Consider the following 24,459-nt stretch of genomic DNA (forward strand, 5'->3'; position numbering starts at 1 on the left):
TGGCCTTTATGGCATAAGTCGTCTTAAGCAGAAGCTTTTGGCCATAACTCGAACACAGTGCAATTCATTCCGATCAATTGAAACTTGGATTACATATATGTGAAAAACTATATGTCAAGCAATATTCAGATGCTCAACTTTAGGCTTTAATAATAAATCATAACTAACGCCTTAAAAACCATCCTAGTCACTAAAAAATATAAATATGCGAAACAAATGTTTAAAGTATTGAAAAATACAAAATCAAATACAAAATCGGCCAAATTCAAAGACCAACAAGTGAAGTTATGACTATTTTCAATATAGCTAACCTCGAAATGATATATTGATAGACATATTTGATACTTGGTCGTAGCAATTATTTATAATTCAGTTCTATAGTTTGGGCATTTAGAATGGAGAATTTTGAATGTGTTTTTATGATAATACATGTACAGTACAATAAGTAGACCATACATTCGTTTTATTAGTTTTATAAAAGCATTTGCGCTTGAGTGTCTTTAAGTCGAAAGTCATCCTGTCCAGCTTAATCAAATATCTTATGTGTACGCTGGACACTATTCTAAGGTTTAATGAGTCTAGGCATACCATTGGGGATATATGTGTCACAAGCTTGTCTCATTTAGTACAGAGAAGAGGTCTGCTCCTACCGGGTGAATACGTTCTAAAAGACAGATCCTTCCAAACATCAGCAACAACAGTTTCAGTTTGATTAAGGATGTTTATTGATAGACATAATAAATGCAACATTAACAGTGCCAAACCTCACCTGCCTATCTATTGGCTTAACAATATGTTTTATTGTTTCTTCACGAATCTAATTCATTACCACTGAAGGTGTATGCCGCAGATGTGTTTTTCCTGGGTCCTCTTTTTCACGTTATCATTGCCCATAACCCTAGTTTTACAGAGTGTATTCTGAAACAAAACCTCACGTGCAAAATTTATCTTACTGAACAACACCTCTCATGATGTTTCAGGAGTTTGTTGCCATTAAAAGCGTGTAGCCGGATGGAGTGCCTAACAATTTCCTCTTTTTCTTAAAACGATATCTTTGACAACATCGCTGTTCAAATGAAGTAACATGATAAAACTATGACTGAGAAGCGCAATCGATTACTGATAACGTATACCCCATAACAGAAAATGATGCATGGATATTTTATATATTGATTTAAAGATAACCCTTACAAGGCATATGACTATGATATGCATCGACAAGCAAGTAAGACATTATATTGAAGAACTTATGTGGCGACAGTTTCTTACCCTTTTCAAAGTTTTTCCCAGAAATATAAGTAAAATATGGTGAACTGTTTTGGTTTTAGAAACGTTGCATGTTACAGATGCGCAGTGTTAAAGAAGACTTGCATTTGTTTTCAAATCAAATCAAATGCTTTCCTGTTGAATATTTAAATAACAACAAAAAACAATGGGTTCTGAGCAATACTCTGAGGGTCCCCTGAGAGTTTAGTTTTGTGTACATATCACTGAGAGGGAACACAGATGTTTGAGACGGGTGATTTCATCGAGTTATCTCCTCTGCCTTCAGGTGATGCAATTAGTTATTTATCATTTCAAGTGTGTGATGTAGTTTTTGTAAGTAGTTGTTTAGTGCATTAGGTTTTACCGATATAACCACCTCTTAGAAGACCCTCCTCATTTTACAAGCTTGTGGTCATTAATGGTTATTGTTTCAAACTTAGATTAAAATTAAGGCGTAAATAAGACTAGTAGCAAGTATATATGACGTAGTTTGTGAAGGCTATTTTATGCCTCTTCCAACTTTTAACCTACAAACTACTACCAATATTTGACCAGGTATGACCAGTTTAAACTAATTTGTGTTTTTTGATGGAAGAAACGGCTATAATCTGATAGGAATGACTTTGGTGTCCATTTCCTTAATAGAAATCAGTGCTAATGTTGTTTTGAAGGGCCATAAGTACTATTATAGGGTCTCGATTCAATGATAAGTACTATTGTAGGGTCTCGATTCAATGATAAGTACTATTATAGGGTCTCGATTCAATGATAAGTACTATTGAAGGGTCTAGATTCAATGATAAGTACTGTTATAGGGTCTCGATTCAATGATAAGTACTATTATAGGGTCTCGATTCAATGATAAGTACTATTGAAGGGTCTCGATTCAATGATAAGTACTATTATAGGGTCTCGATTCAATGATAAGTACTATTATAGGGTTCGATTCAATGATAAGTACTATTATAGGGTCTCGATTCAATGATAAGTACTATTGAAGGGTCTAGATTCAATGATAAGTACTATAATAGGGTCTCGATTCAATGATAAGTACTATTATAGGGTCTCGATTCAATGATAAGTACTATTATAGGGTCTCGATTCAATGATAAGTAATATTGTAGGGTCTCGACTCAATGACCATCTGTATCACTAGATAGCATTCTAACCTAAAAGCCGTATTTTCAAAATATAATAGAAAGACAACTTGGGTTGTCTGTTTAGAGCTGTAAGCAAGTCATTTATATCAAGAACATATTTTAATAGATTCATAAAACTTGGTTCACATGATCACAATGAAAAGTTAAGCACACTGGTTTAAGTTTAATTGAATGTTGCCATTATATCTACTGGATGAAGCCCCATGGACATTTAAAATAACACAAAAGCTAATTGCAACCACTAGTTTTCAGTCAAGTTTCTGGTGTTGCTATTACATTACGCTACTTGTTCTAGGTTTTGCACTAGTGCTCAATCGGTGAAATTTCTTGCGGTCTTACATTTAATCAATCATATACCATGCATACATGTTGTGCTTTAAGGAACACCGCGTCGGTTTTGAGCTGATGCAAAATGCCCAAAGCAAATTCAAAAGCAGAAGGTATATCAAAGAAGGTAAACATTTAACACGATTTATAATGTTTATATGACGCACTTACGATTCTTTTCATCAGGTTGATAAACTAAGCGAAATAACGCTGTTGTTCCAGTAATTTGTCCGATCCTGACTTGCAGATTTATCGTTTTTACCCATTTTTTATTTTTGTCTTGGAATGAGCAATTCTTTGTGTAAATATCTGCAAATCAGTGATAAAAGATTGCTGACAAAACATCAGATCGCAGATTTTCATATTTCCGTTCCAAAATCAATGTATAATGCCTTTTTCTTAAACCGTTAGTAACGGTTTAAGCCATAAAACGTTAATTTTGAAATGGAAATATGAAAATCTGCGATCTGATCTTTTGTCAGCAATCTTTTATCATTGGTTTGCAGATATTAACGCAAAAGTTTGCTCATTCAGAGACAAAAAATAAAAAAGTTGGAAAAACAGTAAATCTGTGAGAGTGCAGCTTTAAGTCCCAACCGTAATTTGTCATGTGGTAAATGAAAAGTAGAAATAAATACTTATGCCAAATTTATTTTTATTGAAAATACAAGTTTAAAACAAGTGTCACTATTATTTGTACAGACTGATACAGTTTAGTTGTTTTATATTACTTTGTAAGCACAATTATTGTGTTACTGTGTATGTAGGTTGACAATGCATTTATACATTAGATGATTTATTTCATACTTTTTAAATTTCCGTCTAAAATAGTGCATGAATTTAATATAAAAGTATGGGCACCTGGATTATATTACCGCATTACCTTTGTTTTCTGATTCTGTATCACACAGTGGACTAGAGCTCATGTGCAAATGTTCATCCACAATTCGGAACAAACGGAATAGGACGTTTGTCAAATTAAATGCTTTATATACAAAACATATTGTTACTACTATTTAAAAAAAACATACAAGCTCCTCGAAGTGATAGAACTCCACAGATCAAACGAATGATCCTTTTCACATAATATGTACACAATACAAAAAATAAAACCTTTTGCATACCTGTCAAGTCTTTTTTCGGCCTATAACTCAAATTTTGCAAATAATGCCAGATGATTAGAATGATTGTTGGTAATAAGTTGTTGTGTACTCTAGTTAGCTTGTCTGATTTTTGAGTCACATATTTCAAACGGTAGGGGAAGGATTGGGGGATATTTTAGTATTTTCAGACTTTGTAACTTTTAACTTGTCTGATTTTTTAAGATTTGTGCTTTGGTCACTTACAAGCAAACTACCAAAGCTATCACTTTCAAACTTTGGAATACCTGTTCACTGTCAAATGTACAATATGAAATAAAAAGTTGAAATAAGACGAGCGTTCAGCACCCGCAGGCGGTGCTCTTTTTAACAATATTCTGATAGTTTTCAGATGTGGTCAGCTTTCACCCTAATTATACTCTGAGGGTTCATTGCAACATGTTAAAAAGTATAAGGAATCCACACATGCCTAGTTGATTTAAGTTTAAGGTCACTGAAAGGTCGAGGTGTAGAATGTCAGTAGTGGCGATCGCATAGGTCAGCAGACAATTTATTTAAACAAATACTCTTTTAAACAAAACCATTAGTGCGAGTTGTATTCAAACGAAAGGAGAGAAACATCGTTATTCAATTATTACTGTAAGTACTTTCCCTAAAAAAGTAATTTGAGTATTTTCGGTGTCAGTGTATGGTCAGAGAGTGCTTCCATTAGAACTGATTTCTTGTTAATGCAGTTTTTGTCTGGTCCAGGAAATGCTTAAATGAATGGACTATGCATTCGTGACAACTTTGAAATTCGATTCGCAAAGTTTCTTTGTTTACAAGGGGGGTACGCAATGGGGAAAAAGAATATGTCTACGATAAACTAAGATATTTTCGATGATAAATATATTTCCTCTAATATTGGCACTCAGTGTTGATAAAGACTTGGTAAAACTATACTTTGTTTTCATGAAAACTACTCGGATAAGCGCAGAAGTCGAATACCTAAAATAATCAAATTAAAGGCACAAGACAAAAGCCAAAATCGACACAGAACTCGAAACACCAGATACACATATACAAGCACAACAAACATACCACACTGGCATTAAACTAGCTACACTGATAAATGATGGGATTACCGCTTTGGAGCAGTCACTGAAACACGATTTGGTTCCTGTTGTTCACTTAAAATATAAACCAATCACAATCATTTCTGCATATTTAAACGTCACTTTTTTACAAAATTTATCTGGTCCAAACTATAGATCAATACGATTCTTACATATAATTTTAATGAAAAAATGAACTATGATAGTGAATTTCAGAAAAGCTTGGTTCTTAAAATATATATATATGCCATGTACATTTATAGCTAGTAACCATAGTTAAAATTTTATTTAATACATTAACATACAATGTTATAGTCTATATCGGCATGAACATTTTCTTTAAGAACTTTCATGTAAAAACGACAAGTATACAAGCAAAGCCAACTAAAGAAGCTGCAACAGAAGATATGTCTGTGCCAAATGTTAAAGGCCGTAAAAATGCGGGTTATGTTGTAAAAATTGGCCATGATGAAACAAAGGCGTTATTTGAAGAAAAACAATAGAATGCACTCTTAACACCCCGTCATGTTAGTGACAAATAAAGCTTGGCTTTAAAAAATAAAATATTTGAATTGATTATAACTGCATGCAACCCGATTTTGGTGATAAAATGAAGTATAATTAATAAAACATATTGCTCACAAGCGTAAAATAAGGCGAAAAATATACCCTATAAGACTCCTATATGTATAAATACATGATAATAAGTTATACATAACATATGTATTCTTTTCAACCAACACAGAACACAACGTTCCTATGAAATAACAAGATAAAAAAACGAACTTTGCCGGCGTCAACATTTCTGAGTTGGTGCAGTCTAGCTAATCACTATATGCTTTTCATTTGCACACTGGAGAAAACCCTACCACAAAATGCTGATAATGATGATGTTTAGATTAATCATATTTATATTAACTTTGAAATAAAAAATAATTGAAAAACACTCCATAATTACGTCTGTAGAAAAGAAGATAACTAAATTATTAAAAGAAAACTCAGATAAATAAAATATATACAAGATTTCTTCATGCTTTTCGATGAAATATGACGTTTTATCAGTGAAATAACACAAATATGGAGTTTTCTTCAGTGAAATAACAACAGCGGAAATATAAAGTACAACCAAGAAGTAAAAATATCAACTTAAGGAACAAATTTTAAAATAAAGTGTAATAACTTGATCAAAACCAAACACATACATCAGTAAATTTATGTTGCCGAAAAAATAACTTAATATTAAAAAAGGTTACATATTATGCAATAAAGATATTTTTGGAAATAAACATAAATTACCGTTTATAAGAAATATGTTTATCCTGTTTTGAACCGTTTTCCTAACTTGAAGCCTAAGGTTCGAACATTTTCTCTCGTAGAAAACAAATTACGGACGAAAACTACTGCTCAAACATAAATTCGATTTCATTTTATGTAACAAATATATTTTTAAACTATTTGCATTAATCCGCAGAAAATTCACACAGCACTAATTAGAGTCGGTGATATTTATTTTACCCCACCAACGCCTAAATAGTTGTCAAAAACGTGGGGTAGTCGTCTCTTTTTCTCTGGAAAACGACCCGTCTTCGAGTAAATCAGACTGGTCTCGGACAGGGAGGGATGATTTAATAAACATGTATAATAAAACAAGCCCTAAAACTTAGAAAACATGATAATCCGACATTGATTTGCTAACACGGTAGACCTATAGGTAGCGGCGTAACAAACACTGCTTTAAAAAGAGGGGTATTTAGAAAAACAAATTAAAATACCAATAAAACCCCAAATAAGAATAAAAGATACGCAATTTTTATTTCAGTGCAAAACCGTATATAATTTCGCTTGTAATCACTTGAAACGCCACTTATAAAAGTATTTTTCTCTGACAATTAAAATACGATCTTACGCTGATCGGTCCATATGTTTTAATACAAATCAATTTAAATGACGTCAGCGGTCAAAAAATATTTTGGCCGGTCCGCAACTGTCCAAATATTATTTTTGTCAGCGCTTACGTCATAAAACTGTTCAGTGCAACATTCTGATTTTCAAAACGGCTGAACAAATTGAACATGCTTTTAAAAGGTTGAAATGTTTGTATTATATTAACTTTGTTCAATAAAAAATATTAAAAGCGCTTAAGAAATATTGAATGGTTATAAATGTTTGATATGATATAAGAAATTTTACACCGCTTCGTGTCCTATGGGATTACAAGGACCGATAAGTAAGCCCCCGAATACAATACAAATAATAAGTATATACAACATAGTATGACAGTATGAAATCAGGGGTTTTTAAATCAGTTTGACAAGCTTGCTGGGCCAGAAAAAAAACCTGACTGAATAGTCTGTAAATAGCATACACTACAAGTGTGCAATGGTTTTCTACTAGGTGTCCCGTAACGGCTTAACATTACTGAAGACTGGAGGCTCTTCCCCAAATACAATTGTCAAGACTTGGATCATCCCACAGAGGTTGGAGTCAGGCTGAAATTAAGATTTACATACACATTTTACTTTCCTAGTAAGCGACTTGTCAAGTTTGGTAGCACTTAATATATGTATTGTAAACATGCATACACAATTTATAATAATTATGTCTGTAGACAGTATTTACACAATTGGATGACTAAACAGTAGTGTTTGGAAATCGGACTCCATTTGCTGTCGAAAATCGAATCGAATCGAACTTACTATCGGACAATAATCGAAAGTACATTATATCAATAAGGAATAAATTCTTAATACATATAGTATCATCATGATCATTTAAATTGTTTAACCTGGAATCATTACGTGTGATGCTATAGTCATGCTTTTTACAACAGTAACGAAATATCCATAACCTTTTTCTGTCTTTAATACCATAACGAAAAAAAAACATAACAGCAAAACACATACTTAACAAGAGATGTTTGTCAAACATTATGCCCCCCCTGAGCGCCATGTTGTCAGGATTATATGGACAATTGAATGAAATATGCATGGACCGAAATGACAGCTGATTTGTTGCTGTTTTATGATTATGACCATTTAAGTGTGAGTATAAAGTGTGTTATGACTGTCATGACCTTTGACTCTATGAACTCAAAATCCAGTCATTAGCTTGTCACCAGAAACCTAAATGTCAAGTTTGAGGGCCCTGGGTGCAGGCATTGTCAAGTTATCAAAAGACAAGTTTTTTTCATTCAAGGTCACTGTGACCTTGACCTTTGACCCGATGACCCCTTAAATCATAAGGGGTCATCTACGAGTCAGATGCAACTCCAAGTCAAGTTTGAAGGCCATGGGTTCAGGCATTGTTGAGTTATCACTCGGACAACCTTTTACCATTCAAGATCACTGTGACCTTGACCTTTGGCTCTATTAATCCTAAAATCAATAAGGGTGATCTACTGGTCAGGCTTAACATCCATGTCAAGTTTAATGATCATAGGTTCAGGCATTGTTGAGATATCAGTGGGGGAAGATTTGTTAACTTTTTTGCATTAAAGGTTACTGTTACATTGACCTTGGGCTGATGACCCCCAAAGTCGATAGGGGTCATCTACTGGGCAGGCCCAACCTTCATGTCAAGTTTGATGACCATAGGTCCAAGAATTGTCGAGTTTGCTTTCAAGGTCACTGTGACCTTGACCTTTGACCCCTAAAATCAATAGGGGTCATCTACTGGTCAGGCCCAACCTCCATGTCAAGTTTGAGGGCCATGGGTGCAGGCATTGTTGAGTTATCACTTGGACAACCTTTTATCATTCAAGGTCACTGTGACCTTGACCTTTGGCCCAATGACCCCTTAAATTAAGAGGGACAATCTTCTGGCCAGGCTCAACCTCCAAATCAAGTTTGAGGGCCATGGGTGCAGCCATTGTCAAGTTATCACTCGGATAACTTTTTACCATTCCAGGTCACTGTGACCTTGACCTTTGGCCCAATGACCCCTTAAATCAATAGGGACCATCTTCTGGCAAGGCCAAACCTCCAAGTCAAGTTTGAGGGCCATGGATGCAGGCATTGTCGAGTTATAACTCGGACAACCTTTTACCATTCCAAGTCACTGTGACCTTGACCTTTGGCCAGATGACCCCCAAAAACCATAGGGGTCATCTCCTGGTCAGGCCATTTCTCCAAGTCAAGTTTGAGGGCCATGGGTGCAGGCATTGTTGAGTTATCAATCGAACAACCTTTAACCATTCAAAGTCACTGTGATCTTGACCTTTGGCCCAATGACCCCCAAAAACTATAGGGGTCATCTACTGGTCAGGCCCAACCTCCAAGTCAAGTTTGAGGGCCATGGGTGCAGGCATTGTTGAGTTATCACTCGAACAACCTTTTAACATTCAAGGTCACTGTGACCTTGACCTTTGACCCATTAAGCCCAAAAAACAATAGGGGTCAGCTACTGGTCAGGCCCAACCTCCAAGTCAAGTTTAAGGGTAATGGGTGCAGGCATTGTCACGTTATCACTCGGACAATCTTTTACCCTTCAAGGTCACTGTGACCTTGACATTTGGCCTGATGACCCCCAAGAACAATATGGGTCATCTACTGGTCATGCCCAACCTCCATGTCAAGTTTGAGGGCCATGGGTGCAGGCATTGTTGAGTTATCACTTGGACAAGCTTCAAAATTATTTTACCATTAAAGGTCACTGTGACCTTGACCTTTGACCCGATGACCCCCAAAATCAATAGGGGTCATCTACTGGTCAGGCCCAACCTTCATGTGAAGTTTGATGACCATACGTCCAGGAATTGTTGAGTTATCACTCGGACAAGCTTTGGTCTACCGACGGACCGACCGACCGACCGACCGAACGACCGACCGACCGACATACCGACATGCCTGTGCAAAGCAATATACCCCTCTTCTTCGAAGGGGGGCATAATAATTGCTCATCAATTGCAAAATGATGCACACCGCATCAAGTAAGTTACCTTAGCATTTTATCCATGTAAAAGCATATTCATTATTTGTGAACCAGCTTAACATTCAATTACCTGTAATATTGAAGATTTCATTAAAATATCTTAATTTCATAAAACTTTCACAAAAAAGAGTAAATTTGTTAACAAACGATACCATTTCTTTTTTCAAAAACAGAATGCATCGAGCGGGGATCCCCGGTATTTGCAGGAATGACCGGACCCACTACATCGTAGAGACAGGTTTATTAAGGTTTTATGAAATATATAAACAATTAAAAAAATGTAATTTTGGCGTTTTTAAACAAAATGTTTACATTCACCGCATTTGTGTAAGAGAGTGATCTCTCTCGTTAAAATGAATTTAAATAGAATTAACCGGACAAAAAAAATGACATTTACTCTACTTTTACCGCATAACCAAAAATACGTAGTTACCGGAAGTAACATTAGCGACATCGATTTTCGACAACTACTATCGATTGTTGCCGACATAGCATTGTCAGCGACGATTTATCGATTGTACTCGATAATCGTTTCACCACTACTAAACAGCCAATATCAAGTAAACGTCAGGTCTAGGATAAGTAAAGGACACAGGAATAGTTAACGGTGGCTCTCAACTAGGAAAGTACCTGCTAAGTAGCCGAAAGACAAGTCACTAATGACACGGCCAAAACAGATCTTGGATAGAAAAGTTGGATACTTCTGAAGGGCGAAGACACTAACATTACGGCAATCTGAAGTACTACAATGATTAACGAATCGTCAAACAGGCGAATGAAAAAATAGCAAGGGAAAAACTTAACTAATGGAGAACCTACAAGGTTATAAAGGGGGAAGAGCTTGAATCTTATTCAAGGGGAACCTGATCCGTGCTGTCCTAGGAAAACCTAGTTTGCAGCATGATAGTACCCCAACAGTCAATTAACCTTCCGAAGTATAACCAGATGCTTTGATGACTATCGAAAACCAGAGTGTGTGTGTGGGGGGGGGGGGAGCAGGCAGTTGAGGGTTGAGAGGTGCACCAAAAATAATTTAGTCCTAATTGACTAAAATTTCAAACAAGCAATTACAAAGCTAAAACTCACATATTGCCATTCCTCTATGTATGGAAGATCTACTGCCCCGTTTATGTCAACATATCTCCCTGATTTGATCAGCATGGTGGTTGTGGGTTTTACAAACACCATTGGAGGATCGTATGGATGTGTGTCCAGCAACCAGACACATATCGGAATGTTGAATGGATTACCTGGTGGGGAATAGTTAAGGCAAATCACTTATAATATGATATAGATACAGATCGATATTTAATATGTATTGTCTTGTTGAAAAAAGTAAGGGTATAGCCAAAACCAATATGGTACTGATACAGATCAGGATGGTGTATGTATTGTCTGGTGGGAAATAGTGAAAACATGTTCTAATATAATATGAGACCGATGCAGATCGGTATGTAGTATGTTTTGTCTTGTGAAAAAAATTGTAAAATGGCATAGGTATTTAAAATATGATACTGATACAGATTTGGATGCTGTATATACTGTCTAATGTTAAAACGGTTAATGTGTCAAAATCAAATAAAGTATGATACAGATAGCGGAATGTTATATGTAGTGTCTGGTGGTAACGAGTTTAGGTAAAGTTGATTGTAGTATTATGCAGACACATGTTGAGATGTTAAATGTATTGCCTAGTTGGAAATAGTAAAAGGCATAGTTAATTACAAATGATACATATACAGATCAGGATGTTGTATGAATTGTTTGGTAGCGTAGTCAACTATGATTTGATACAGATAAAGATCAGGATGCTGTATGTATTGTCTGATAGTTTGAACAAGAAATAGAATAGTCAATCATAATTTAATTCGGTACAGATTGGGATATTGCATGTGCTGTATTGTGTAAACAAGTAAAGATATAGTTAATAATAGAAGATAAAGATACAAAAAAGGATGTTGTTTGTATTGTCTGGTGTGAACAAATAAAGATATAGTCAATTATACTGTGAACAAATATTTGACAGTGTATTTGCATTTCTGCAGATTTAACTAGACACTAATATATTTCATTTGAAATAAAGGGACTGGCAAAGGTGATCGAAAGAATACATACTTAAATACGAAAGTCGTATTTTAATTTTAGTTCAATGGGAACTATCATGGACTTAGAAGTCTTACTTATATTGGAAGCGGTGTCGTTTATGACTAACTATCATAAATTACAAACGGATCGTTTTTAACTTTAATTTGGTGTCACTCACGGTTATATGTGACCGGTATCGTTCCATGCAGCTGCAGTAAAGTTTGCATTGTGCCATCATTGAACACTGAAAGAAACCATATAGTAATAAGTATTCAACTGTTGCCAATCCGAATCTATAAATAGAATTCGTTTGCAAAGTTTTTTTTTACTGAGGCACAGAAGTTCAATATTTTGAAATAACGTACCAAATTCTTCCAGCTTTGGCCGAAGGTCAGTGAAAGTACGTAAAGCCGTAAAAACATCTGTCTTGGCTTCATCGGGATACCGATACTGAAACCATGAATATGAATAGTCAGGCTCAAAATTAATCAAGCGGTTTGTTCATAATCAATGTCCAAAATACCTATAAACAACTTCAACTCCTTCAACTTGCCCTGAACAACAAGAAAATGTTGAACATTTCTTGGCTAATGAGGACTTGATATAAGATTGGACTGCCAAATTATGGTTAGCCGTTTATTTACAAATTTAAATTATTATTCATTCTGAATAAAACGTATTCAAATATGTTTTAATCTGAGACCTTTCTGCAAGGTTTTCACAATATATTGGTTTTTTATACATATAAAAGAAAAGCCAATAATAAGTTCTCATAAAAGAATAGCCAATACTTGTAACATGATACACCAGTTTTAAATGAAAACGCTCTTATCCGATCAGTTCATAAAATGGAAACTAAAGAAGAACACGTCATTACCCTTGCCGATCATACAATATGAACGTCGATATTTGTCTATACATTATAATAGCAGGATGTAAATTATTTCAAAACAGGCCTCGCAACCTACCAACGTTAATAACAACACTTGATAAAGCAAATTTTATCATACCCTACTATCAGGTCGATGTATATGCAAGTGACCGGTTGGTTATGATGTTTATTAACGTTTCTAAGGCTTTCATCTAATTATATTAGATTTGCATAATACCTCTATATGAGCACTTGACAATACTGGCTAATGTTTAATGTAAACAGACAGATTAATTGACATATCTGCATGGGTATTATTATTGGCATGAAATAACATTTAATATTCTCTAAGGGAAAAATATGTTTTTTGTAAGATATGTATTCTGACCATACAAAAATAAGATATTATTGATGTGTTATTGTAATTTTTTAAATACAAACCCGATTAACAGAATGGTATGAATCTTTCTTATTAGTACTTTTGAAAGACTGGTTAATATGGAAATAAATCATATCATACATTGAAGGTTAACAAAGGATTAACAAAATATATAAAGGCTAGGTTTTCTGTCAAACGGTAAACACATTTACTTTATGTATGTATTGCAGAGTGTGCTTTACGCCAGGATTCAGTTCTGTTGCCGCTGTTTTTATTGAGACATCCTCGGTTGTTTCGACTGCCTCAATATCCCCAACCGTATGTATGCTGGTAGCAACATCAGATTTACTGGTATTCATCGTGCCTTTGTCTTGTGTTGTGTAATATACTCGCTCACGTCTTTGGTCTGTGGTTTACACATTTTGAATAAGTTAAATGAACGGAATCAAATTGCTGGCATTTTATCGACTCATTTAACTCCTTATTGTCTTATTCAATGTCTCTTTCTACTAAAAATTGCACAAGACACTACAACAATTCTGTTATAGGAAAAATATTAACTAAACACGTTGGATGTCAATGAATTATTAATCTCACATACTGTATAAGTGTCAAAACATACCTAGAGCTTGTGCATCAACTATTTCCTCAACAGTGCCTAGGCAAGTCATGAAAGTCAGCAATCTATCAGTGGCAGGGTCCTTCCTAAATTGATACTGGTGTCTGGTCTTCTCCTTGTTTATCTCGGCCAAAGCTGTTTGCAAATCCTCCAGCATGTTCGTGGCTTTATATGCCTCTATAAACAACTGGTTGGTGCTGTCCTCTTTGGCGGTTAGATTTTCTTTGATTGTTTTGACGTCGATCTTAAGGCAGTTCAATTTTAGTTTCAAGGAGTTCAGTAACGTTTCGTCCGTGTTTTTCATCCGGGAAATGGTTTTAATTAGTGCCTCTTCGCGTTCATCAAGGTATTTGTTGACTATATTTCGATATTTTCTTAGTTTGGTTATCTCATTTTGACTAAGCATTTTAACTAGCTGAATGCTGTCTTCAACATCAGAATCAATGTCATCGACGTTCTTCAGTAATTGAGCAATAACCTCATTGACTTGTCCATACTCCTTACCTTGTTTGAAAGTCTTTGATATATCAGAGATCAGGTTAACCTTGCAAGACCGATGCTCAAAATCTAGACATTGTTTACAGTTAAGACTCTGGTGAGTAGGGCAGAAGAATTTGATAAAATTTCGTGGGTGGAAATCACAGGACTCTGTGCCCTCTTCTTTAGTAAAACAGTCCCTCACAGAAGTAGGCAAGATGCTCTTGTCAAGAAGGGCATGATACTTTGATACACTTTGTTTTCTGTGTACATTTGTGCAAGGTGAGCACATAAACTTCTTACAGACAGTACAGTAGGCATCGACTGCGAAGCTTTCTCCATCTTGAGAGCAGGGCTGGCAGTAGGTGACGTCCAGGTCTGAAGCATCTGCTTGCAGTATCTTCTTTCCAGGGACTTCATCCATTGTTTGCCTGAGAGAGTGAACATGTCAAAATATAAATTACGTATCTACCGTTCCAATTGTCAGATAAAACAAATATATTTATTGTCCAGTGAGTGTTAAATTTTCTAGAAAAAAACAACAGCAACTAATATTTAAAATATATACATCATGATTGATCTCTGTTTATAGTTAAATCAATAATTAGATGGACCAGAATATTGTAAAGAACGTAGATAGTGTTTCTGTGGTTATGGTGGGATCTGAACTGAATAGGTACTCTATCATGGCCCCTCAAGAAGGACACTAGTGGTTGCCACCTATACCCGGGTTATTAGCTCGAATGTGATTTATATCAGCTCTCAACTGTCTTTTTAATTGAGCTTGGAAACAAGTCATCAAAACATCAACAATTTTAAATACATTCAAGATGGAGTGTTGTTAATATTGGTGAAATCTGACTGAAATACCTCTAGCAAATTGTTGGCTTTCTATGCGTCTGTGAACAACTGGCTTGTGTTGTTATTTTGGTCTTCTGATATTGTTTGGATTCAAATACCTTAGAAGCTCCTAGTAAGTCATAATAAAAGTGAAGTTTTAAAGTAAAGATGATATCAAGACCTGGTCAACAAAAATGTTGCATAATTTAAAAATAATTATTGAACAGTTACGGTCACGTGATCTCCTGACCTTTTAGAGTATGATAACCATTAGGATAATTATGTTACATCTTCTGAGAAAACGATTTTATCAATGTATCGAATAAATTATGGGTCATTTATGGGACTTTAGATAGCGGATGATTCCGGACAATCGGGATTTAATCAATGTCCGATAAAACTCTTTCCAAGAAAATCGACAGCTCGATTTTTTAAGTTCCATGAGTTAGGTTTGACAACAATTTTAATGTACTTAGTAATATTAAACGGATTTTTAACCTTCAGTAGCGATGCCACGTCGATTTGAGTGGTCTCCTCATACGAATATCATGGATATTATGTTTCCCGGAAGTCGATCCAAGAGTTGGCGCTCATTTATTACGCTTTTAAAACCAAAACAATCAAATATTTTGGGGAACCATGTGTTTGTTGTTTGGTAATTAGTAGGTACAACATTTGGAAAAGTAGTCCGAGTTCACTGAAAACGAATTTCCTTCATGAAGGAAAACGCAAGTTAAAACTTGAGAAGAAGCATTTTACGGTTCAAGGCGATTCCACAAAATTATTTGGTTTGATTTAAAGCTTTAAACTGTTTCCTCATAAATTTCTATCACTTTTGTATAAAAGCACCGGGAACATATTCGATCTTAGATCATTTACAGACCCTTTCAAAAAGTAAATTAACATCCAAAATGGCTGCCGTGCAGTGAAAATGCATAAAACAGATTCTGACAGTTTAAGACTGCAAGTGAACCTAGTGGAAATATATCTTAATACTAAAAATGAATAAGTTTACATTCATCCAAATATTTGTCAAAAAGCAAGGTTTTTCACGAATTTGTTCTCGTCCCCAGTTTCGTACCGTTTCGTTCTCAAATGTGCAAGCTTTATAAAATAAGGTCGTGTTAATATACATATAAAATAAGTCTGATGAAAATGCCCGATTAACGTAATATCAGTAGCTTACTTGAACACTAATGTTGTTTTGGGGGAACGGAATATAACTTTTTTACTAATGAATATCACATTGTTAAATAGCAGTAAAATACATAAAAACAACATGAATGTGCGCGTCCCACGGAATGTTTAAGCATGTTTTACCAGCTCGCTTTCTGGTGCCCTTTTGCTAGTGCCCACTGTTTTATTTAATCAGATATGTCACATTAATAAAGCAAATCACTCTCTTATCACTTTTACTAGTAAGTAAGTTCTCAGTTTATTAGTACTTCTTTGTGATATGTCAGGTTTGCAAATTTTGCTTTGACTTTCATTTTCTTGTGTCGTTTCCGGTTTTCTGTCATATTTGACGTCAAATAAAAGTTTATTTGAAATAAAAATTGTAACATCCTTTAAATATTTTGTTGATTTGAATGTTTATTTCAATCACATTTTAATGACGTTTTGGATGGTTAAAGTTTCAGAATACGATCTGTGTATTGTGAATTGTGCAAAAAATGACATGGGTCACAAAAGTAAACAACGCTGATTTAAACAGCAGAATGTGTTGACGTTAAATATTTACCTTGTTTTCGCAAAGAGGATTTAAGGAGTACATGTATAAAGCTTCCTGTAATATTATATTTTGTGTATCCTTATATCCTTAAATTCTTCTTGCAGGTATCAATTTATTCGTAAGAAAACCTCTTGGTCAAAAGGATACTTTATATCAAAATGACCCAGCTATTACCTGTAAATACAGTTGTTGTTTTTTTTCATTTTGTTATCAGTTATCATGTTTACATATAGCAAAACAGCCTTTTTTGGAGCAGTTCTTCGTGCCTGACAACGAAAATAAAAAAATATCTTTTCAGTTAATGCATTTTAATGGCAGTCAAAGGTTGGTGCAAATACATTGCTATATCTTCAATCTTAAGTGATATAATGGAATAATTAGTTGATTTTTTGGACTATTTCTACTATTAAACAGTGCATATTAATGAGTTTGTTTTGTTTAATTCGAATGATTTGCTTTTAAAGGTTGGGATTATAAAGACACCTTTTTCACCTAAACAAGATCATTGAATTCTGGATCAGTACGCATATATCTCATGGACTATGAAGAATGACATTTTTGAGCGATATTTTTTTAAAGAGGAAAACCAGGACGCGGGTGCGCAAACGTTTTCTTGTTCTTAATGCCAAATATCTCAGATTATTAACTGTTACTAACATAAAGCAATGGTTAAACGATCAGGATGAGTGCAGGCTTCAAAAACCATAATAAAAGGAAATAAACGCTACAATTTAAATCCCCAGAGTATTGGCTTAGTTTGTTTTGTTCCGTGTCAGGTTTTATTCGAATAGTGAGGATAACCAGATAGTTGTAGTTCTGAGCAGACGAGCTTCGTTTTAACAAGAAACCCCATAGCTTTAAATTTGCTCACCTATTTATTAATGTAGTAAGGATGAAAGGGTCCCATCCATAAACCAAAGATGGATGTGTGATACTTCATGATAACCTAAAATGTAAAAATGTTATGTTAAAATAAATATTACTATCATTCCTTGTTCGGTCTTGACAGATTGTGTCATTTTTCGCCTTTACTAATTACGCAATAATGTTGTCATACATACATGTTGGTATAGTCAATGTAGTTTTATAAATTTGTAATTAGGAATCAATATCTAATTAAAACAGTTTCAAAATTATATAGGGTTAGCAATCATCAATTTGCAATGATGTGGTCTAAAAGAAATTATCAAAGATCTAGTTTATTTATGGATCAGAGAATAAAAAAGAGACTTTTGTACGATTACCCACCTGTTATGAACTACTAGAATAGGTAAGTCATTGGTGAAAATGGAAAAATAATGTAGTTAATCACGTATTACACCGTCTCATTGATCGGGTGTATATTCATGGTATTAAAACACATTACAATTAATACATACAACTAATTAACAAAGCAGAAGTATTCATGATTATGCTTTAGTGCCTGAATTATGACTGAATATTCGTATATTCCAATTGCAAATATATAATGAAATCAAGATCACGTTTTAATGGGTGAGATTACTGGTTGATATGAATGAATCATCTCAAAATAATTTAAAGTATAATTTACGATCATGTCTGGCTGCACTTACACATCAAACCATTGAGTAATATCGTTGAGTATACCGCGTCACATTATGATGTGCATATGACCCGTGACATCTATTTTCGTTTATCTTTGAGATGAAGTACTTGTGTAACTAAAAAAGAAGGTTTAAAGATATGCACCAACGTTACTATGCCTAATTATGTCGTTGCATTAACCTGCAAATTATGTATATAGTAAACGTTAATATTTGCATCATTTTTGAGTTCAAACCATATCTACAGTATACACTAACTCATTTTAAACCTGCGTTTACCTGTTTAAACTGCGCGTTTTTATACATAAATCTCATGTACTTTCAGGTGAATACTTTGCATTTGTTGTGGACTTTTAGGTTAAGAAACTATGCATCTTAAAGCTACTGTATGTTAACGAACACTATTTGTTTTTAGTGTTGTTTTTTACCATTATAAATATTTCAGAAGTGATACAGTAGTACATTATTAATGAATTTATATGTGCATTTTACATAGGAAGATATTAGTTTAGCCACTATTAACCCCTATCCTATACGTAAACCATTAAAAAGGCGGTGATTTGAAATTGTATCACGGATACTACTTTAATTATTAAATACGTTGGGAAATGCCAATGCTTATTTTAATTATTACCTGAATCTAATTTAACAAAAGTTTAATTCCTTACATTGTCAACATTTTTTTTTTCATTCTACGTTAACTACGTCTGATTATTTAAACAAAAAAACGAACATAAAATCCTCATATGTACATAACTATAATGACAATATCGATTTGCGAGGATAGACATGTCACCAATGTACTTGTGATATAATTTAACACGTCGTCTGCACGCATCAGTTACTGTATAGTGCCATAGCTAATATAAGGATACCCTTGTGTTTAATTTAGTAACGACGGAAGGGATTCCAACAATAAACCAGTTTTGGATGTCTGATGACTCTATGTTATATTTAAATACGATATGAATGTTAAAGAAAGTATGACATATTTGCTATTTTGCTCTTGAAAGATTATCACACTCATGTTTATAATTGTGCCTAGATAAAGAACTAAACAATTTTAAAATTCAACAGGAGGCAGGAGGAAGTGACGAGAGACATCAGGGCGTAAATAGTTATAGAATAGATAGACAGGGCCATTTATTGAACCTGACTTTTCAGATTTCCATATATCGCCTTTACGCCTGGTCCTTATATCTGATAGTGGAAACCCATTTCAGTTTTCATAGAAAACTGGTGGAATCAATAGGAATATTAAAAACGAGTTGAAAACGGTTTTTTATATGTCATTATATAAAGTAATTGAAATGATATTTGCTTTATGTCCCAATTGCTAGTTGGCTAAAAGAGATGTAAAATCAGCGATTCGGCTCCTAGCAATAAAACCAAATGAATAATTTACTGGGAATAATGAAAAGACGAGAGGAAATATTCATCGATCTTAACCTTCCGTTAGTTGCGCCCTCGTTGATTTCGATGTTTCTTTAACGTTTATTCACTAGCTTGGAAAAAAATGGTGAGCACTGCCAAATGTGGACCAATATCTAAATGATTTAAATTTTGGTTTGGTACATGAGACCAACAATTGCGATATATTGCTAAATACATTTCATACGATTTGCACCGAACTTGCAGTTCATATAAATGAAAAAGGTGTAGTGCCCAAAACTGTGCTAATAGTTTTGGCAAGGCTAGGTATTCTACGTATTGGCATTTTTCCCATTCTTGAAAAAAGCTTTTTGTGAGAAAGAAATACTTCAGTTGTTTACCTACAGCACGGACAGCGCTGAATTGGGTTGCGGATGCTTTTATATGGAACTATGGCTTTCTTTTAATGGCCTCGACATTATGCAAAAGATAGTATTTTGAAGGATATTACCTTTCTTGAATAGTCCCAGTAGTTTAAGCTATTAAAATGTGACCTCTGCAATTGTCCTACAATCGAATCATGTTTTGTATAGATACTCTGCGTTAGTTCTTATTATAAATAATAAACAAACCGCTAAATAAACACGGGTGATGTAGCTAGTTAGAAACTTAGTTTTTGCGTGTATTCAGTTAAATATATTCTTTAAAGCATTGCACGTAATTGATGATTTTACTTCACGTAAACAGTGGCAGAGATTCCACCAGCTAACACCGTCGATGATCTCAGAAATGAAAAAAACACTTCTTATTTCGTTGTCATTGTCATTTAATACACTGGAGTTATACAATGTAGGCATTAAAATATTTCGAGATTTTCGCCATCTGTATCAATTTACAGATTGTTGGCCACCAGAGTTAGAACACATTGTCAAGATTCAAAGACTAAAATGTATAGTTATTGAAACATAACAATAACAACTCCATCCACCATGTGCTTAGATTTAATGATATACATTCTAATTTATGTCAGTCGAGACCGAAACAGGTGAAAATGAAACCTCAGTCGATGATGATGAGTCCGCTTCTAATTCCGTAATTAACTGTCTAGATGAGAAAATTTCTGATCAGTGTGACTTTCAGGAACAACCAAGTGAAGCATAACAATGTGTGACCTAAAGACAATCGCAATTTCCAACAAGGTTGCGGACAAGGAAAACAGAATTATTGTCAATAAAAATACGAGCCTAGTGGAAAGCCATATGATGATGAAGTAGAGGCTCGGGGAACACACTGTGCTATGGTGACGCATTACGAAACAATTTGAAATCGCTGATTGCTAATAGTATTTCTAATCCCTATTTCTATGGTGATGTTATAAAGAAAATTCGTAAAATTAAAAAGTTTTCAGCAGCTAGTTGGGCGGATAACTCAATGCAATGCTTGGATTTTATTTAAACCGTGGATATAACGGCAAAACTTTGAAGAGTACTTGCCTTCTTCTTTTTGATGATGAATCCTCATTCAAAATATAAGGTTGAACATAGTGTCCTTACATAACTAAACTTCCCGTGCTTTGATTTTATGAAGATTTTGCAGATTGGTGTTATCTTTAAAACCGTTTTTGGGTCATCATTTGAAAGAAAAGTTGAGCAAATACATGTCGTGTTTTTTTTTTAAATGATGTTTTCTTTGTTAGTAGTTTAAGTACAATGATGTTTTTATAATGAAACTCTATGATCACAAAGTTTTAAACCTTTCATTTACTAAGGCAGACTTTATGTGTTGTCCATAGTTTCAAACAATAATTTCTTAATTCTTAATTTGACCAAGTGACCTAGTTTTTTTATCCAAGATGAGCTATATTTACACTTATCCTAAATATCATGCTGAGAAATAATCTGTATGATAACTTGAAGTTTGGATAAGCACTTATGAATTTGCGACCAAAAAAAAACTCTTACTAAAATTCTGAAATTTCATGATTGGATAAAAAATGTTGTATTTAAAATTTTCCGATGAAAATACGACAAATAAACTGAGTAATTTCGATTACCGTCCTGTTGATTGGCATTGTTTTAGCAAGATCAACACAGAAAAATAGGCAAGATTAAATACAATGCTTAATACATTGTCTTTGATGATTACACCTCAACTTATGAAAATCATCTTCATAAAGTTCAATTATCAACATAACATCTGAGCAGAGTAAGTTGCATTGCCATTGAAACTTACAAAGGTATGCACGTTATCTCACCAGAATATGTTCAAAACCTTGTTGCATTTGAGACATGTAATTTAACTCTCAGATAAGAAAACTGTGTAAGTGTGCCATTAGTAACAAAACCAAATATGGAACTCTCTCCGCTTTGAGGTCAGTCAGGTATGTAACAGCTTCCGAATGGAAATAAGGTGCTCTAAATACAATCTAGAATTTAAAAGGATGAACCGCACCTGGTCAGGTCCCTTATGTAAATTGTCAATGTGTAAATAATCTTTTTCCAAAGATTTGTTTATAGCAAACTAAAGTTTACAACAGATATGCAATTTATAACATTTGTTTTATCAACTACACTATTATACCATACTGTGTTTCCCATGTACATAATGCTACTTACAATCTTTGCTGTTTAAAATGTATACTATAAGTATCCTTATTTTTTACTCTTGCAAGAAAAATTTCCAGTGGTTTGTCAACTAGCGAAACCGTTCGGAAAATGGACTGTGCATACAGCCGAGAAAACTAGTCGATGATATCATTTTATACATGAACAGTGCTCTAATCCATCTTAATTTTTGTTTGCATGGAAATAATAAGGAACGGCCTTTGTTAATATTTTTTCAACACGTTTTCCAAAAATAACAACATTAAAAAATAACAACAACATATACAGCTCATTATTCTATACAGTTTTGAAACCACTACCTTCAGCTTCATAATTCGGGTATTTGCCCACTGCTCTACATATGTAACCTTCAAAACAGCTCATGCTTGAAGTTATGACTGAGTTCGAAAAGTACCTTTTAATGATAATCATGCAAATAATGTTCTCTACCTATTCAGGTGTGTTGAAATAAAATATTCTAGAATGTCACAGCTCAAAGGTCATATTCCGACTATATGTACAAACAATATATTTTAAACAAATACTATATATGTTATGGTATAAAGAAAAGTATAAAAAGGGATTCTTTGTTCAAATCCAGTTTCTGTCTGATTATTAAGAAAATCTAAACAATTCTGAAAGTACAATTATGATATATTCCACTATTTGTACTTCTATGTTCTAAATGATTATTTTAGCATGTCCATCGAAGTGTTCCAATGTGCATAAAAGTCTAATTATCGGGACAATTGTTTCGAGCTCAACTCCGTTAAGTACAATCCCAGCAATTATTATACGCTAATTGTTGTAATTAAGAGTTCTTAATCATCCATTCTCAAACATATTTTTAATTGAGTAAACATACTAAATGTTTATCAATTTATAAATCTCAAGCATAAAAGATGTCTTACCCTTTTACTTCCTCAACATACAGTTGTTCACAATCATAAACCACCTTAAAGCGTGTTATATTTCTGATGAACCAAAAGTAGTTTATAACAAACGTATCATGTGATATCGGGGGTGTTCTCAACACTTTTTGGGACAATGCCAAAGGGCTATTAGCCACGTAATTTGAATAGAGTTTCGGATTGTAGTGGGGGCGTTCTCAATGTTTGCGAACAAAAACAAAGGGTTACAGGTAACTAAATTTGAAGCTGAGAAGGTATTTCATATTTGATAGACAAGTTTGTAAACACAATTGTTTTAATTAATGGATGATCCTATTCCCGTAAGTAGGAAATGAAGAAAAACCTTACCTTACTAGATTGTATTTAAAACATGGTATTTTCAAGTAAAAAACCAGACACAACAGTTAATTCTACGTGTAGATATTTATTAAGATCCATTTAGTAATCAATGCAATAACAAGTAATCACAGTGAATCAAGATGTAATCTGAGTTTGATTTGACCTGATCAGGTTACTATGAAAAGTGCATGTAGATAGTGACTTAGATTTTAATAATGAACTTATGTAACTGATACATCATAATCAGAGAACATAAAGATATCATCAACCTTTGATAATGTTTTTAACAACAGATGAGTGAGGTTCATTAGTTGTAATGACATGCATTAAGCTCCCCTCCTCAGAAGGACAAACACCTTGATAATAGACTAGGTGCATGACCAATTGGCAGAACCGCTATAAATGATAGATTTAATTGTCCACATTGGTCTGTTGGCATGTCATGAACAGTAACATTAGACTTTTAAAGCTCTAGCAACTACACAAGTCTGGCCTCTCTGTCTACACTGTTTTGACTTCTGGCAATACAACATGGCCTACGCGAATCCCCGACGTGGCAATTTACAAATGCATTTTTGAAAACTACTACATCATATAACGTTTTATCAGCTTAACAACATCGAACTGGGTATATTTATATAAACTTGGAAGTATTTACCTCAAAGCGAAGAAACTTGCCAAAGACGAGCTTAACTCTACGTCGATGGATGCGGTACGTCGACGCCTCAACATTGAGGTATTAGTTCAACCCTCATTAATATTAACACTGTGGTGGACATTGAAACCATAAA

At 34.2% G+C, this 24,459-nt stretch overlaps 1 protein-coding gene across 1 annotated transcript; it reads right to left on the reverse strand.

The window, feature by feature from the left end:
- Positions 1-4,719: 4,719 nt before the first annotated feature.
- LOC128237292 (uncharacterized) lies at positions 4,720-23,389 on the reverse strand. Its single transcript, XM_052952674.1, has 7 exons — positions 23,330-23,389; positions 13,834-14,738; positions 13,424-13,617; positions 12,327-12,411; positions 12,140-12,205; positions 10,963-11,126; positions 4,720-7,436 (listed from the first exon to the last, which is right to left on the reverse strand). Exons 2-7 carry the CDS (start codon positions 14,729-14,731, stop codon positions 7,338-7,340), a joined length of 1,506 nt encoding a protein of 501 aa, XP_052808634.1. The 5' UTR covers positions 14,732-14,738; positions 23,330-23,389; the 3' UTR covers positions 4,720-7,337.
- Between the last annotated feature and the right edge of the window lie 1,070 nt (positions 23,390-24,459).

The sequence above is a fragment of the Mya arenaria genome, chromosome 6 (genome assembly GCF_026914265.1).
Source record: "Mya arenaria isolate MELC-2E11 chromosome 6, ASM2691426v1".
NCBI lineage: Eukaryota > Metazoa > Mollusca > Bivalvia > Myida > Myidae > Mya > Mya arenaria.

What these genes read in the sequence shown, in the direction of transcription:
- LOC128237292 (XM_052952674.1), bottom strand. Translation starts at nt 14,731, where the DNA reads ATGGATGAAGTCCCTGGAAAGAAGATACTGCAAGCAGATGCTTCAGAC. An exon ending in AGTTGATGCACAAGCTCTAG is followed by an intron (nt 13,618 to 13,833) that starts GTATGTTTTGAC and finishes TGTAAACCACAG; the next exon opens with ACCAAAGACGTGAGCGAGTA. An exon ending in GATACCGGTCACATATAACC is followed by an intron (nt 11,127 to 12,139) that starts GTGAGTGACACC and finishes ATTCCCCACCAG; the next exon opens with GTAATCCATTCAACATTCCG.